Consider the following 17,251-nt stretch of genomic DNA (forward strand, 5'->3'; position numbering starts at 1 on the left):
AGTTGGAGGCAGCCCTGGGGCAGGGGAGGGGCGCCCATGGCAGGGCCTGGGGGTGGGCGAGGTGGCCCCCGAGAAAGGCATGGAGGGGGGGTCTGGAGCCACACGGTTGCCTCAAGAGCAGGCAGCTGAAAGGCCCCAGGTCATGGCGCACAGGAGATGTGGACATGGGCTTTGGGTTGACAGGGCGGGATCCCCTGCTCAGCCCAGCTTCCCCACGTGTCACAGAGCGAGCAGCCCATCAGTGCCTGCCTGGCCTCGGAAGCCCCGAAAGGGCCCTTGGGGTTGGGGAGCCCAGGGCTGCTGGTCCCCGTGAGAGGGGACAGCAGGGTCAGGCAGGTAGTTAGCCCCCAGAACTCCCTGGAGCAGATGCCAAGGGCAGTTCCTTTGGGAGCCCCAGGCTGGGAAGCACATGGACACTTTTGGCGGTCCTGGGGGTTGCACCCTCACTGGTGCCAGGGTGGGACTACTCACCCCCAGGGCCTGTGGGTGTCCCGTAGCCTGAGTTCTCCCCACTGCCCAGGGTCCACTCTTTCCATGCCTCCCCTGCCCCCCCCCCCCGCCGAAACCCACCCAGGTGACGGCCCCCACTGCCCTCCCCATCAGGCGAACATCTGCTGTCACCAGCTGTGGTTGTCTGAAGCCCCCACGGTTCCCCCCTGGTTGTTACAGCTGGGCTCCCACAGCTGGCTTCCTTCGGTCACCCAGAGGCCACTAGTCCTGCCCCAGCCTCCATCACTGCCTGTGAATCAGGATCAGCCCAGTGGGTCTTCCTTCAGGGCTAGGCCCCCTTGGGGACAGAAGGAGTGGGGTCCATCCTCGGGAGGCCAAGGGATTGGGTGACATCGAGGGCAGGAGGCCCCATCCTGCACTGTTGGGGTCGCAGTGGAGAAGGGCCAGAGGATGGGGCCTAGCCCTGGGATGCTAGAGAAGAGGGGCCCCAGAACCGCCTTTGGCTGGGGAAGGGGGACGGGAGATGGGGCAGGCTTGGCCCTGACTTCGGGGGGGGCCCAGCCGCAGGGAGCCGGCGGTACCTGGGCGGGGTGGCAGGTGCCCGGCCCGCAGGGCAGGGCAGAGTTTGCTCTTTGCTCTCTGTAGCACCTTGGACACCGGCGAGGCCTCGTTCCTCCTGCCACACCTTCCAAGGAGCACAAAGCACCTGACACGGGTGCCTTTTCCTAAGAAGGTACAGAAGCCCTGGGCCAGAGGCAGCGAATCCCAGCCTCAGTTTCCCCATCTGGAGAACGAGACCATTGTTCACAACCTGGCGGTGGCTGGCGGACTCGGGACTGTGCCCGATAGGCAGCGGGCACCCAGACGGAGGTGACGAGGCCCCGGCCCCCCGAGGCCACCAGCTGAACCCCCAGAGCATAAGCCAGAGGGCCACAGGGGCCACACTGGCAGAGGGGATGCTCCCCGGGCCAGGAATGCAGGACTCCAGCTCCCCAAGGAGGCACCTGCAGGCGTGAGGCAGTCAACGCTACAGACGCAGCAGCCAGAGTTCCGGTCGGGGGAGCTGGTGAGAAGCCCCAGGGACCCCACAGTGTCGGCCCCAGAGGCTCAGGCCAACTCGGGGACTCCCGAGAACCTTCTTTGCTCCTGCTTCTGCGGCCCAAGCCTGGTGCACGGACACACGTGCGTGAACACGGACACACGTGCACAGAGACGCAGACCTACACACACCTGCACACACTCAGACACACACCTGCACACGTGCTCAGGCCCACAGACGTGCAGACACACACATGCCAAAGACAGAAACGCCAGCTTAGGGGAAAGGATGCACCTTTTCTTGTTTAACAAAATAAATTAAATATACGAAGCTTCAGCTCAAAATCTATATAAAATTACAGAGGTCTGGGGCTGCCACCGGCAGTGGGACATGGGTGTGTGGCCCCCCGAGGTCGGGCCATTCGGTTGGCCATCAGGCCAGGTGCATCCCGGCCCAGGGACAGGCCGGGTCTGTGGCGCCACCTTCCTTCCAGCATTAATATTATTATCTTAATTTCTTAAATATAAATATCGAGGGCCCTTATCTCTGGCAGTGTGAGGCCGGGCGGGGCAGGGTCACCCCGGGGCCGGGCTCCGGCCTCTCGGGACGCGGCGGGGACCGCTGTGCCTGACCTCCTGGCCCAGGGTCCCCGGGGCAGGGGGGGGTGGGGAGGGGGACTCCTGGGCACCCAGACGCGTGGTGGCAGAAATAGCCGCCCCCCCCCACCTGCGGAGGCCTGGGCAGGGACGCAGGCGGCAGGCACAGGGCAGGGGGCGGGAAGTCTCGGTTCGCGAAGCCAGGGTGCCTCTCAGATCTCCTGCCAGGCGCGGGGAGGGGTGGCTTGACCGTGGTCCCTGTGAAATCCTCACAGGAGCCAAGGGATTCCTTCATCAACGAGCACGCTGCTACATGCACACTGCAAAGTTACAAACACGGGCCTTCCCCAAAGCGTCTCAGTCTGAGGGTGTGTGTGTGTGTGTGTGTGTGTGTGTGTGTCCAGAGCCAGGTCATACGTGTGTGTGTGTGTCCTACACACCGGGCACCCGGGGTGCTGGCCGCGCCTCCTGCCTGTGGTCTGTCTCCCTCGGTGGCCCTCTCCCCCAGCCTGCCCACCCTGACCTCCACGTGCCCACCCCCACGGCACCGAGAGCTGCCGCGGGCCGGCGCCCCAGAGGTGTGGCCGTCTAGCACTGGTAGTGGATGTGCTGGTGCTGGTGAACCTTGCCCTCCACGTGAGAGTGCGTGTGCGTGTGCGTGTGCGTGTGCACGTCCGTGTAGAGCTTGGGGTAGAGTCTGGGACCGGCAGACGGGCCGGGGCCCAGCAGGTGTTGGGGCCCTGCCGGAGGCCCCAGCTCCTCACACGGCCCCACACCGGGGGCGGTGCCGAGGGCGGAGGGCACAGGAAGGTCCTTGTCCCCACCACGGTCGCGGGCAGTCGCGGGCAGACGGTGTGCGGGCAGAGGAGGGGCAGGCACGGGCGCACACGGCTTCTTCTTGGCCTGGCAGAGCCACAGGAGCACGGTGCCCAGGATGAAGACGGCGCCGGCCGGGATGCCGATAACCACGGGCCACGGCAAGCTAGCGGTCGAGGACGAGGGGGCCACGGGCGGCCCTGGTGGCTTGGGGTCTGCAAGAGGGACCGAGGAGGGGGGTGGGGAGGGGAACGGCGCCACGGGTCCCAGCGACAAGAGGCCGGCCCGCGGCACGGAGGGGCCCCGGGGCCGGGAGCGGGCGCACGCACCTGGCAGCACGGTGAGGAAGGCGCTGCGGAAGCTGTAGCCCATGGTGTTGGCGCCCAGGCAGATGTACATGCCCGCGTCGTCCTGGCGGGCGCGGGTGATGAGCAGCTTGTTGAGGTAGGAGCCGTCGGGCCGCGACCACACGTCGCCCGTGGGCAGCACCACGAACTTCTGGCCGCCCACATCGATGGTGGAGTTGTAGCGGCCCTCGGTGCCGTACTCCACGCGCTTCAGCCACTGGATCACCGGCTTCACGTCGCTGCGCACTTTGCACTGGAAGGACGTGGTGCCCCCGAAGTCCACCGTCGTGTTCACGGGGTGCGTGCCCGTGAGGACAGGCTTGGAGCGCGTCCGCTCTGCGCGAGGACACAGCGCGTCGGCACTCGCCCCGGGCACCGCCGGCTCCCCGCCCCCCCCCCCCCCCAGGCCTGGCACTCACGGATCACGTCCACCTTGTAGGTTGCGTTGATGGCGCCCGCCCGGTTCGACACGCGACACGTGTACTTGCCGCTGTCCTCGGGACGCAGGTTTTTCAGGCTCAGCGTCCACTTCTTCCTGTGCTCGCCGGCCTCCAAGCCCGTCAAGGCCTGGTCATCCTTCATCCACATGATGTCGGGCCGTGGGTGCCCACTGGCCACGCACTTGAGCCGCACGGAGCTGCCCACCGGCCGCGCGATCACCCGGCGCCTCATCTTGGAGGGCTGTGTGAAGCGGGGCCGTGCTGCGGGACGGGGCGGCACCGAGGTCAGCAAGGCACCGGGCAGGCCAGCCCCCCACCCGCGCCCGAGGGGAAGGGAGACGCCAGCCCCATCTCACCCCACTGCTTGCCGGCCGGGTCCTCCTGGCCCCCAGAAGGGCCGTCGTGCCCCAGACGCTCCCTTCCCGGGCCAGTGTCATCTGCAGAGACGAGGGCACGTGAGAAGGGCCCCGGCCTTGGGCCCAGCTGGGAAGGCTCTAGAAACACAACTGGGAGCCCTTGGGAGCACACCCGCATCTCAGAATCCCAGAGACAGCTGGGAAGAGCGGCCCGCCCAGCCTACCCCCTGGGTGCAGGTGACCCCAACAGAGCTGGCCGCCCGCCCCCACACTCCGGCTCCGGGGGGTCTGTAAGGCCAATGGGAGGAGGGGGCCAGCCCCGCCGGCAGCTGCAGTAACCCTAGCCCACATCAAGGCGCCGAGGCCTTGGTGAGCTGACATGGCTCACATACCACCTAGTCGTCCTCCCCTTTCAGAGGACAGTGGGGGGGACACGCACAGGGTTCCCATTCCACAGTCCGGAGCAGGGGCCCCGCGGGGGTGGGGCAGGCTGAGGAATGCCCCTCCCGTGACAGCCGCCTCCACCCAGCCCGGGACCCAGTGAGGGGGTGGTACAGGTCAGGCTCCCCCTTTGTGAGACGGCCGCCACGGCTCGGAGGGAGCCTGCCCCGGGGAGCCCCACCCCCGGGGCCCGTGGGGGGCAGGGCCAGCCATGCGCCTGGTACATGTGTACTGGAGGGTGTGTCGCCGGGGACCCCGCCAGTCCCCAAGCCCGGGCCCCAGAGGCAAAAGAGAACAGAAGGCCCTGGGCGGCCCCTCTGAACTCTGAAATCTGAGCCTCAAAGTGAGAGCCGACACCCAGGGCCGTCAGCCCGCCCAGCCGGCCCTTCAGTGGGACCACCACCCTGGGGCTCCCCCACGCCCACTCCTGCCGCCCCCTAGCCAGCCTCAGTCTCCCGGTCAGCAGAACCTTTGGGAGGAGGGGGACCCCGAGGTACAGGCCTGAGAAGGAGCAGGGGCCCCGGGCCGGGGATGACGACAGAGATCAAGCCCCTGTCCTGGGCCCGGAGGAGGCAGGCAGGGACGGGTCTCATCCTGGGAGGCAGGGGGCTGAGCTCAGGCAGGGATGGGGCGGGGTGGGGCGGGGGGAGCCGGGGTGGTGCTGACTCAGGGCTCACAGGGCGCAGCCCCGGCCCGGCCCGCCCCCACGCGCCCTGACACGGTCACCACTGACCCATCACGATGAGGGTATAGTTGACGCTGAGGCTGCCGAAGCCGTTGGTGGCCTTGCACACGTAGGCGCCAGCATCGTCTCGCTCGACCTCCTTCACCTTCAGGCCCTGGGGCAGCACGCGGAAGCGGCTCCAGCCGCCGTGGATTGTGCGGCCATCCTTGGTCCACATGGTGAGCGGTGGCGGGTCCCCCTCCACGGGGCACTGCAGCCTCACGGTGCGGCCCAGACGGGCCACCTGCCTCGAAACCACCTTGTCCGCCATCCTCGGGGGGCCTGCGGGCGGGCCAGAGGGCTCAGTCAGAGAGGAGGGGGCTGGCAGGTAGTCAGGGGTCCAGGCAGGCAGGGCTGCTGGGAGCCAGGGGGAGGGGGCCGTCCCCGTCGGGTCCCCACCCAGGACTCCACACAGATACACCTGCCCGGCACAGACCGGGGCGGCGGGGTGGGGGGGGGGGGGTGGGCTGAAGCCCGGGGCCCTGCTCCCAGGCCACAGCAGCTGGCGTTCACCCTGGACCCACCGCACGCCAAGCCCACGCCCACGGAGCTCCCACGGCGAGCCAGGCTCTGGCTCACGACCCCCCCAGCACCCGTCACGTACGTGGTAGTCAAGATACAGGTTGGCTGGAGCGGGTCACCCAGGGTGCATGCCCGCAGGCGAGCCAGAGCGGCCCCTCACTGCCTCCCACACACAGCGAGTGCCCGCGTGTGCGGCCTGCCTGTGAGCGAGTCCATGCGGCACGAACAGGCGTGGCCGGTGGCCCACGTCTGCGCCCGTGTGTGCGTGGGCCCCATCTGCCCGGGGCCGCCTGCAGGGCCGAAGGCTCTGCTGTTCCCAGTCACACCACACCGGGTGGCTCATCCCTGGGCGGGGGCGGGGGGGGGGGAGCAGGACCCCAAGGCCCTGGGGTCAGAGGGCGAGGAGCCAGGTGCCAGGCCTAAGTGCAAGGTTCCCGTCTGGTGGCAGCCACTGCCCACTGCACCCCAACGGGAGAAGCCTGAGCTGTGGGCTGAGGCCATGGTGCCCCTGAGCAACGAGAAGGCCACCCTCACCCGTGAGTCTCGGGCCAGCTTCAGCACCTCTGTGCCCGAGTGCAGGGATGGTGGGGGTGACCAGGACGCGGGGAAGGACGCTGCAGGTGTCCGAAAGAAGCAGGGCGGTCTCCTGGCCAACCCTCAGGTCCCCTGTCCCATGCCTGCGCCTCGAGCCTGGGCCAGTCTGCAGCCACAGGGGTGCCGGGCTCCGACAGTCACCCCACCCACCGTACCCGCCCCCCCCCCAGACCAGGAGAGGCAGCCACAGGCACCCGGCTGCCCTTCCCAGCTCCGGAGACCCCACCCTCCAGCTGTGGGCAAGGGGCATTCACCCCACACTGGCCACTCAGGCCGGGAGGGCCGGCATCCCATCCCGGCCTCACGGAGGTGCCAGGAGGCGGCCGCTGCTCCGAGAGGCTATCGCCACGGGGCCTGAGGGCAGCATGTGTTTTTAATAAGCAGCTGGTATTCCTTCAACATGCAATTACCAGCTGGCTACCTTAGCGGCCTTTGCGTCCAGGACCCAAAGTGCTTCCGCGGGCTCTTTGGAGGCTCAAGCGGCGGCTTCCTGTCTGTCACCTCCCACCCCCAGGGGACCCTTGCAGAGCACAGCCCCTCACCACTGGTCTGCAGGTGCTGGGGGGCGGTGGGGGCTGGTCCCCATGTGGATAGACCAGGGTCCGGGCGGGGAGGGGTCCTGAGCTCCGACTCCAGCTTTGCTGGGGGGACGGGGGAAGTGGGGGACACAGCAACACTGGGCCGTTCCCTCTACGACTCCAAACAGAAAGGGGGCTAGAGGTTGTGGGCACCGGCCTACCCAGCCCCCACCCACAATCTCGCCCACGCCTGCTGCCACACCCCACCCACCAAGCCCACACCCAGACTTGCAGCAACGCTTCTTCCCTGCACCCATATTCTGCCTCCACTGGGGTCCCCCTGCTCCTGCCGTGGGGCCCCTAACCGTGCACCGTGGGCCCCAGGCCATCTCGGCACTCCCAGCCAGCCCCCTCCTCACCAGAACCCCAGTATCCCTGGAAAGGGCGGGAAGAACAGGGAGGGCCGCTGAGACCTGCCGCCCCCTAATTTCTCAACTGTCTGCGGGGCCCCCCAACCGCTCAGGGTCCCGGCCTCGTTCCCAGGCAGGCCCTGTCCGACACCTGTCACTATTCAAAGGGGCCTCCCAGGCTGCAGGACAAAGAGGGCACCACCACCCCCACCCCCCAGCCCCCCCGTGCCCTGGGCCTCCCAAGCTGACACCTGGGCACACAGACGTGTGCACACACAGACGCACGAACTGCCTGGAAAGTGCAGGGGGACAGAACACTGCCTGGCCTGAGGGGCAGTGTCCCTCTCCACCTCTGCCTGTCCAACCCCATCCTGGGGGCACGACATGGGGCTGGCCCGACACCTCCCACCCTGGGAGGAACCTGCCTCAGTGACAGAGAAAGGACCCATCTGACAGTGGTTGAGGGGGTTGGGGGGAGGGGTCCACCTCCAGCCCAGCCCCCTCTGCACCAGGCAGGAGTTTGACAAGTTGAGGGACCAGGCATCTACTGGGCCTCAGAGGCCACGGGCCCCCTTGGAAACTGTGGAGAGGGAGGAGGACAGAGCCAACTGCCAGACGGACCGGAAGTGTGGCCCCGAGGGCCGGCCCGCAAGCAGGACAGGGGACAGGCAGGCCGGCAGCCAGAGGCCCCAGCTGGAGCCAGCCTTATCCTAAAGCAAACAGCCCCCTTCCCCTCCCCCGGGCCAGTCCTGCCCCACCCCCACCTGAGCTCTACTGGACCCCAGGCCAGGCCTGCCCTGCCCCCTCCAAGTCCTGCCTTTGCGGAGACCCCAGCAGGCTCACAGGAGGGAGGCCCGCCCCCCCCCCCCCCCCAGATTCCTGGGAATTTTGGCCGCCAGCACCACGGCCACAGCTCTATATTTAGCCTGGGAAATACAAGCCCCCATTGTTCCACCTGGTCAGGGTGTCCAACCCACTCAGCCAGGGGGAAACTGAGGCAAGAGCTGAGAGAGATGGGCGCCTGGAGGGCATGTGGGTGGGGGAGGCAGCCGGTTTCCCGTCCCCTCCCAGGAGGAAAGCCTGACAGCTCCAGGGCAGCCTGGGGGCCCTGGCACCAAGGCCCTGGTCTCCTCTGGGGTCCTTCCAGCCAGCATCAGCCCCTCCTCCCACGAGCACCACCACCAGAAGGCCCATCCCTGCACACGGCCCAAGCCACAGCCCTGGGAAGTTTGGAGCATGGGGAGGATGTAGACGGTCACACGGGACGGGCAGACACAGGGGTAAGAAGAGGCTGGGGCTGGGTCTCACCCCTCAAGGGGGCTGAACATCAAGGTGGTAGACAGGGTCACCACATCCCCCTTCCTCCCTCTATCCTCCCTGCCCTCCTCCCCCACAGCCGTGAAAACATGGCCAGGAACAGGGGTGGCCGGAGAGGCCAGGGTGCGGCAACCTGGACGGCCCCACACATCCAGGCTTCCTAGCTGCCGTCCAGATGCACAGGCTGTCCCCCGGATGCACAGGCTGTCCCCCGGACACTGTCCCCCAGACACACAGGCTGTCCCCAGACACTGTCCCTCAGATACACAGGCTGTCCCCCCAGGTGCTGTCCCCCAGACACACAGGCTGTCCCCCAGACACTGTCCCCCAGATGCACAGGCTGTCCCCCGGATGCACAGGCTGTCCCCAGATGCACAGACTGTCCCCCGGACACTGTCCCCCAGACACACAGGCTGTCCCCAGATGTACAGGCTGTCCCCAGACACTGTCCCTCAGATACACAGGCTGTCCCCCCAGACACTGTCCCCCAGATGCACAGGCTGTCCCCCAGACGCACATACTGTCTCCAGATGCACAGACTGTCCCCCGGACACTGTCTCCCAGATGCACAGGCTGTCCCCAGACGTACAGGCTGTCCCCCAGACACTGTCCCCAAGACACACAGGCTGTCCCCAGACGCACAGGCTGTCCCCAGACACTGTCCCTCAGATACACAGGCTGTCCCCCAGATGCACAGGCTGTCCCCCCAGGTGCTGTCCCCCAGACACACAGGCTGTCCCCCAGACGCTGTCCCCCCACACATGCCGTCCCCCAGAAGCAACATCCCTCAGGTGCTGCCCCCCAAGATGCACACACTCTCCCCGCAGACAGTCCCCCAAGCACACACACACACAACCAGACACACTCCTACAGTGGACGCAGACCCCTCACCCCAGGATGCAGCATACCTTGGAGCACTGTGCACACACCCCGAAGCCCACACCCCCTTGCCCCATCCGGCTAGGAGCACCGCTCCCCCAGCTATAGCACAAGGAGGTCCCGCCATCACCCCAGACGACGCCTCTCCCATCCCGTGGGCCCCGGCAGGGCCAAAGGGGTAGGGGCGCTGGGAGGAACCGAGAGACAGGGACAGACCCCGACCATTTTCACAGGCCCTCGGGGGCCGCCTGAAACTCAGCACGCACGCCCCCCTAACCCTCACGGCCTGTGCGCTGCCTGCCCTCCTGTTAAACCTTCCCAACCGAGCCCCGGAACGTCAAATACCGACGTAGTGCAGTTAGGGTTTTGAAAAAGCACACGCGTGCAGAAGATTCTACGAGCCGATACACCTTCCCAACACCCCCCTTCCCTGCCCTCCCGCGGGGCCTGCCATGCCCCTTTCGGGGTGGCCCGCCCTGGCCACTCCACCTGCACCACCCCCAGGCCCCCTGCTCTGTTCAGGTCCGTCTAGGGCCTCTAGAGCCTCTGCCTCTCCCCGCTGCCCACGGCGCTTGTGATCTGCTGACCCCAAGCCCCCTCCGTGAGGAGCCGGGCCAGACGCCGCCCCTCCCAGGGCCCACGCGCCAGGGAGCCTCACATCATCGCAGCCCCCAACCCCGCGGCCACGGACGCAGTGGCAGTGAGGGTGTGCCAGAACCACTTGGCCGGCACGCCACGGCCAGCTCCACTCCTGGTAGCCCCTGAGAAGCCCCAGAAACTTCCAGCCGGCAGGTAATTCTCTGGCTGGGGGGTAGGTGGTCGTCAGGCTGACCACACTGGCACTGGCTGCGAAGTGACTTCGGGCAGCTGCCAGCGGCCCCCAGAGGCCTCCCTCCTGGAGAGGTCACGCGGCCCCAGAGGGAGGGCAGGGAAGGGAGGCAGGTCCTGCCCAGCCTGTCTGGACACCCGACACCAGGCAGGCCAGGTGGGCACTCTCTGCGAGACAGGGGCACCTGTGCCGTTCTCCCATGGGGAGCAAGCACCGGCAGGGGGGTGGCTGGGAGGGCCCGGACTCGGTGGCCCTGGGGCCAGTGCCCTCCCCAAGGAGGATACCAACAGGAGGGGCCACAGGTGAGGACCACCACACGGTGGACATGGGAGGCAGGGGCCAGCCTCTGCCCTGGCTCCGAGCCACTCGGGCACACACACACACACACACACACGTGCACACGCACACACAGGCCCCAGGGCGGCCCCTGGGGGCTGGACCCACAGGGTCTGTGCTGGAACCGGTAGGACCCGAAGGACAGGTGGTTGCCCCAGAAACCAGGCCATTCTGGGTGCAGCAAAGGGACAGACTGACCCACCGAGCAAGGAAGATGGCGGGGGTGCCCAGTCCACCCCACCAGGAGCACAAACTAAGGTGACAGGCTGGATGGGGCCCACCGGGTCTGTTCCCTTCCCTGGAATCCCCCCGGGGGGGCCTCCGGCAGACCCCCGGTTCCAGGGCTCCTCCTCTTTGCCACTCCCGGGGCACACACAAGGGCCACAGAGCATCACCCTGACAGTCCCGCTGCCCCGGGGGAACCCCGTGTAAACCGCCAACAGCTGGCGGCGACCGATCCAGTGCCCAGACCCGCTGCCACAGAGCCCACCGCGGGGGCCCAGCCGGACACCCCGGTGGCTGTGTCCAGATCTCGCCAAGCCCGCCGCCCAGACTCCAAGCCGACCCCTGCCCGAACCCGCCACCCATCCCCTCTCACAAAAACATCACTCGCCGAGAACCCGCATCACCACCTCCCCAGAGGGGCCTGGCCCCACCCCCAGCTGCCAAGGAACCAAGAAGGACCTTGTCCACTGCGCCTCCCTCACATGCTGGCACTGGACCCACAGGACAGGGTGACAGGACCAGAGGCCCAGACCACCCAAGGGGCCCTGCCCTGTGGGCTCCAACCCGCACGGCCTCGGAAGAGTGACAGGATGTCTCCCGTGGGCCAGAGGTTGGCCTTTGGGCAGAAGCAACGCTCCACCTACTGTGAGGGCTCAGGCATTAGAGAGCCCCACCCACCCAACAGCCCGGGCAAGCCCCAGTCAGAGAGCCCCACGCTGCCCTCCACACCCGCACTGCCCCCTCCCCCTGCCCACAGCCCGCAGCCCTCTTCTTGAGGACAGGCCAGAGGGCATGAAGCTTGGGCACGGTGGGACCCCTAGAGTCCCTGTAGGCCGCAGGGTGGGCCACCCACCTCTCAAGGAGCACACAGCATCCGGCGCCGGGTCCCAGAGCGAACCCCAAAGTCCCTGTAGGAGTGGGCGGGCCACTGCAGCAGCACAGAGGGGGGCCCAAAGTCCCTGGCCGGTGGCCCCCCTCTCCTGGGGCTCAGCCCTGTGGGGGCCAGAGGGCATCACTGCCCCGTGGGGTCCCAGGCCACAGTGCAGCACAGCTCTGTCCCCACTGCCTGCTGCCCCAGGCACCATTATTTTTTCGCAGTGCGGGGCTCGTGTGAATCTCTAACAAACTGGGGCAGGAAGAGAGCGATTGTTTCCTGCCGAGATGGCAAGCCCTGGGTGTCAGAGGCCTGAGGATGAGGCGCCCTCCTCGTCACAGCTGCCTCTGACATTGCAGGGACAGCTCCCAGAAGCCCCTACCCCATGCGGGTTCTCCCCAAGGGGGCCGGTCCTTGTGGGGCAAAGGCCTGCCAGCCCCCAGGCCTGCCCCCCGGCCACTCAGTGGAGACACGGAGTGTGGAGACCCCAGGACTCCCCACTGGGAGCAGGAAGGCCAGCGCCCTGCCCAGGTGGGAGAGCCCCCAGGCCACCCCCAGCTGCTCCCCCGGTCCTGGCCTATCCCGACAGATGCCCCCAACCCAGCTGCGCCAACGCACCCGCGGCCCCAAGACGTCCACCCCAGCCCACGTGACCTGCCCACCTCTGCCCACACCACACCCCTGCAGGCCTTCCCCCTCCTCACCCGGCCAGTGCCCACCTCTCCTTCCAGACCGTGGTGCCTGTGCCTCACCCCCTCCCCCTCCCCCAACCTCCTCCCGGCCTTCCTGGACTGTGGACTCCCGGCTGCCCAGGACAGTGGCCCCTGCTCTCTTGGGCCCCAGGGGGAGCCCTGCTGGACACCTGTGGGGTTTGTGCAGGAGCACCCAGTGACCACCACGAGGAAAAGCAGATGGCAGGCAGGGTGGGCCGGCAGCACCGGATGGGGCATCTCTGGGGTCTGGGCACACCCTGCTCTCCACGTGCTGGCCCTGCCAGGGCTGTAGTCACTGGGAAGGCACAGAAGGCCAGCAGGTCAGCAGCAAGGGTCCGGGCCTGCAGGGCCACCGCCTGCCTCCCCCCCCCCCCCACACCGTAAGCAGTGCCGGAACCCCAAGCCAGAGGCTGAGGCCACTGCCGGGAAAAACCAACATTTCCCCATGGCACTGGGCGGGGGCTGAAGGCCCATTGATTCCCGCACAATGAAGAAGGAGCCCTCGGTAGGAGTTTCCAGGCCCAGCTAAAGGCGACTTTGTTCGCAGCTCCCTCCTCCCCCCAGAGGGGACAGTGATTTATTTTCTCTTCCAGGAGTGGGGCCCGAGACATAAATGGGGCGGCTGGCCGACATCCCCCCTCACAGAGCCTGGGCCCCGCTCCCGTACATCTACCTCAGCTGGGGCTGCACACTGGCCAGCCGCTGCCTGGAGGGGCGGGGGGGGGGGGGGGAGGAGGAGGCCCCCTGCGGCCTGGCCGGAGGCCAAGGTCAGCCGGTGCACACGCACCACCACAGCCATCCCGAGGCCCGCACGCCATCCCGCTGAACCACACGCTGGCGGACCCTTCCCCAAACAGCCCTGAGGGTAAGAGGGCACTGTCCTCGTGGAGAGCTGCACCGGCCGGCAGGCACCCAGGCCCTGGGGTCAGCACTCAGCTCACCCAGGGCACAGCAGCAAGGTCCAGAGGATGGGGAGTGACCTCAAGGGGTGGCTGCCTCATCCTTGGAAAAGCTCAAACGTGGCCACCCTTAAACGGTTTCTTCCAGCGCTGTTTGTGAAAAGGCACTTGGTTCTGAGCCTCTCAAGGTCCCGCTGTGAGAAACCCAAATCCTATCTTTCCTTGAATTTGGAAAAAGCTGTTTGAGACAGACCCACCAGGATTGTGAAACTTTCAGAAAAGGAAACTTTAAAAACACGAGCTGAGTCTAGAGACACAGTGACTCCAGAAAGCGTGACGCACGGGGAGAACGGCTTTCAGGAGCGGCCGGGCTCCCTCTGTGCTGGTCGGCCGGCCTGAAGGTCCGCCGCGCGGCCTGCTTAACCGCAAAGGAGGAAGCGCCCGGGGTGACCTTGCCCCTCAAGTCCAGGTCTGGAGGAGAGGCCAGCATGGTTCAGGGAAAGGGGCTCTCCCCAGCACCCTGCCCCCGATGCCACAGAGGACCCTGCCCTTGGAGAGTGGCTCTCAGCCCCTGCCGCTGCCTGGGCCCCGGCCGCTCCCGGACAGGGCTAGGGCCAGGGCTGGATCCCAGGCGCAGCCCCGAGGCCAAGGCTCAGGGGAACAGAGCCGGGTGTGGCCCCTCCAAGGGCCCCTTGGCACTGAGGCAGGCCCCGCTGCCCACTGCTGCCCACCATCCACCACTCCGCCTCGGGCTCCGGCCAATGGCCAGCCCAGGCCAGCGGGCTCCAGGGCTCCCCGGCTCTGTAGCCAGAGGACAGGCAGGTGTGGGAACGAGGGGAGGCCACGCAGATAAAAGAGGAATCAGAGTCCAGGCCGCCGGCCACCGTTGGGGGTGGGGGGGCCTTGCCGGGCATGACCCGAGTGCCCGCGGTGGCCAGGACGCTGGCGGGCCCAGCCACGCCTGAGCAGCCCCCACCCTCAAGCCAGCCGGCCAGTCCCCGGCCGGGCAGGCGGGGGGGTGCTGTGGCATTAGGCCCACCTGGGCTGCCGCCTGCCACCCAACACCCAAACGTGCCCATATAAGGCCGGGTTGGGCTCGGTGTACCCGCTGGGTGGCGGGGGGAGGGGTGCGAAGCCTCAGAGGACTGGTGGACAGGGCAGGGACAATCCTGAGTGGTCAACACACCCAAAGGGCTGGCCTGGCCCAAGGTCCCGCCTAGCTGAGGGGAGGCCGGTGCGGAACATGGCGGGCAGGAGTCCGTGAACACGTATCTCCCATCATCCAACAGCCAAGGATGTCCCTTGCTGAGCGGTTGGGTGCGGGGGCAAAGGTCCCTCGGGAGACATTCCAGGCCTGCCTTCTTGGGCGTCAGGTGTGTGAGTGCGCATCTAAGTCCTGGCACGGCACACGCCGAAAGACAGTGTGCGGCCTGAAGCAGCGGGTCCTCCGGGCCTGCCTTGAGACAGGCCCCCACCCCCCACACCATGCCGCACCTCCAAGCTCCAGAGACTCAGCGCCCCCCGGCCGGCCCACACACCCCGCACCTTCCTGGGGTGGGCAAGCTCGGGGCACAGGGCTGGGTCACAAGTCCCAGACACCAACAAGGTCGCCTCTGCCCCCAGACCGCACCCTGGCCACTACAGGGGTCTCTGCAGATTCCGCTGTGGCCAAAGAGCCTGCTCTACAAAAGTCCCCAGAGTAACCAGCTGCCCTCAACTTCAGGGACACAGATGGGTGTGTGTGTGTGTGCCCTGAGGGGGACTGAGGCCAGAGCCTACTCAGCCAATCGGTGTGGGGCCCCACAGGTGAGCTGGGGGTGTTGGCATGCAGCCCCAAGGGTGAGCAGGGGGGGATCTGAGGGGGGAATTGGGGGACCCTACAGATGAGCTGGGGGGGGGCGGGCATGGTGAGCCGGGGATGCCCTGTGGGTGAGCTGGGGGCGCCCCATGGGCAGTGTTGGGTGGGGGACCCTGTGGGTCAGGAGACCCGCCAAGCTCTGGGCCAGTAGGGGCGGGGCGCAGGCACGCGCGCCAGCCGGGCACTGTGGCAGGGTTCAGGGCCGGGAGGGAAAGGGGCGGCGCTGGCGCAGGCCGGGGCGCCGGGCTGGGCGCCAGGACTCACCTCGGGCGGCGGCGGCCGGCGGGAGGGCCCCCAGCAGCAGCGGCGGCAGCAGGAGCAACAACGTGGGGCTGGGCGTCATCTTGGCCTGTGCGGACCTGGGGGTGTTGGGGGTCAGTCACTGGCAGGCGGGGTAGGGGTCGCCCCCCTCTAGACTAGGGCCCCGGGGCCGCCGGCACCCCGGTCCTGGGCCGCGGGTTCGGGGTGCGGGCCGCCCCGCCCTCCCTGCCAGCGCCCCGGGCGGAGGAAGCAGCGGCGGGGAGCTCCGTGGGTATCAAAGGCAGACAAAGGGTTTACACTAATTACCGGCCTCCCCCGCCGCCCCCCGTCTCCAAACACCGTCTGGATTCCTGGCGCTTGTAACTCGGGCCCTGCCCGCGGGACACACAACACCGGCGGCCGCGCAGATAATCGCCTGCGCCATTAGCAGACAAATTTGCTCTGGGGGGGGGGGGGCCCACGTGGGGTGCAGGGGCGGGGGCGGGGCGCGGACAGGACCACTGGCCCCGCAGGGGCGGCGGCGGCGCGTGCCGGTGCCCCGCGGCCTCGCACCCGGGCGTCCGGCACTCCCCCAACCCCCAGCCCCGGACCAGATCGGGGACCCCGGACCCCAGTGCTCCCCAGTCGGCCCTCCCAGTCGGCCCCCCGGGGGTCACGGGCGCGCGCAGAGGCTCACCTCGGCGGGGGCGGGCGGGCAGCGGGGCTCAGGGCCGGGCCCGCGGGACGCGCTGCGCGGTCATCGCCGCCCCGGGCGCCGCACCCCCGGCGCCCCGCGCCCCCCGGGCCCGGCCTCGGGACGGGGCGGCGCTACCTGGGCGCGGGGCGGCTCGGGCCGGGGCCGGGGCCGGGGCCGGGGGCCGGGGGCCGGGGACAGCGCGGGCGCGGGGGTGGGGTCCAGGGGCCGGAGGCCGGGGCCGGGGTCCCGGGGCGGCGGGGCGAGGGGCCCGGGGCGCCGCGCCGCGAGGCGTCCTTCCCTGCGGGGCTTTGTCAACTCTCCCGGAGCGAGCGCCGAGCCCGCCGCGCGCCCCGCCCCGACACAACTTCCGTCCAATCGGCGCGCCCCGGCTCGCCCCGCGCCCGCCCCGTGCCCGCCCCGCGCCCAAACTTTCCCCCAATCTGCGCGCGCGCGCCCCGCCCGCCGGGCTCGCGACCTTAACCCTCGCGGTGCGGGCGGCCTGCGGGCGGGGCGGGCTCCCCGGGGCGCGGCCCCGCCCCCAGCCCGAGCCCTCCGCCCGCCCCCTGCCGGCCCGACTCCGCCCAGCCCCCCCCAACCCCGCCGTCGTCCCGCCCCCGGCCCAGCCACGCCACGCCCCCCCACGCCCCGCGCGTCTCCGCCGCCCCGGCCTGGCCCCTGCCACCCCGCCCCGCCCCGGCCGGCAGCTCCCCGCCCTGTCCCGCCGCGGCGCCCACCCCTTACCTGCACCCAACCGTGTCTGCGTCAGACGCCCACTGCCGGTGCCCTGGTGGGGCCCGCGGCCAACCCTGACCCCAGGAGGCGCGAACCGGACGGCCGCGGGGCTCTCTGAGAGATTCGAGACCCGGCTCTGACCCCACGCGGCTCTGGGAGGGGGGCACAGGTCTGGGGGATGTGGAGCTTCGAGGTTCAGCTTACCCAGCGGCCATGAGCGAAGGCAGGTATGTTCTTGCCACCCACCTGGGGGCTTCAGGCCTGTCACCCACTGTGATGGCAACAAGGACATTAACAATAACAATAGAGAACAGCGCACGACCCCCAGACCAGGCAGGGGTCTGCTGTCACCTGAAGCAGAGGAAGAAACGCCCGCACAGAGAAGGCAGGTAATTTGTC

At 68.4% G+C, this 17,251-nt stretch overlaps 1 protein-coding gene across 3 annotated transcripts; it reads right to left on the reverse strand.

The window, feature by feature from the left end:
* Positions 1 to 1,765: 1,765 nt before the first annotated feature.
* Positions 1,766 to 17,212, reverse strand: FGFRL1 (fibroblast growth factor receptor like 1). 3 transcript variants are annotated; one of them, XM_023253366.2, is made up of 8 exons: positions 16,121 to 16,146; positions 15,751 to 15,859; positions 15,448 to 15,542; positions 5,219 to 5,491; positions 4,045 to 4,125; positions 3,668 to 3,949; positions 3,231 to 3,584; positions 1,766 to 3,116 (listed from the first exon to the last, which is right to left on the reverse strand). In XM_023253366.2, exons 3-8 carry the CDS (start codon positions 15,524 to 15,526, stop codon positions 2,674 to 2,676), a joined length of 1,512 nt encoding a protein of 503 aa, XP_023109134.1. In that variant the 5' UTR covers positions 15,527 to 15,542; positions 15,751 to 15,859; positions 16,121 to 16,146; the 3' UTR covers positions 1,766 to 2,673. The 3 variants fall into 3 exon arrangements, with proteins under 3 accessions (XP_023109134.1, XP_023109133.1, XP_023109135.1); XM_023253365.2 differs by lacking the exons at positions 15,751 to 15,859; positions 16,121 to 16,146 and adding an exon at positions 17,057 to 17,212; XM_023253367.2 differs by lacking the exon at positions 15,751 to 15,859 and having other exon boundaries at positions 16,121 to 16,162.
* Positions 17,213 to 17,251: the final 39 nt, after the last annotated feature.

Source organism: Felis catus, chromosome B1 (assembly GCF_018350175.1).
Source record: "Felis catus isolate Fca126 chromosome B1, F.catus_Fca126_mat1.0, whole genome shotgun sequence".
Classification (NCBI taxonomy): Eukaryota; Metazoa; Chordata; class Mammalia; order Carnivora; family Felidae; genus Felis; species Felis catus.

What these genes read in the sequence shown, in the direction of transcription:
- FGFRL1 (XM_023253365.2), bottom strand. An exon ending in CTATACCCTCATCGTGATGG is followed by an intron (nt 4,126 to 5,218) that starts GTCAGTGGTGAC and finishes TCGTCTCTGCAG; the next exon opens with ATGACACTGGCCCGGGAAGG. An exon ending in CTACAAGGTGGACGTGATCC is followed by an intron (nt 3,585 to 3,667) that starts GTGAGTGCCAGG and finishes GTCCTCGCGCAG; the next exon opens with AGCGGACGCGCTCCAAGCCT.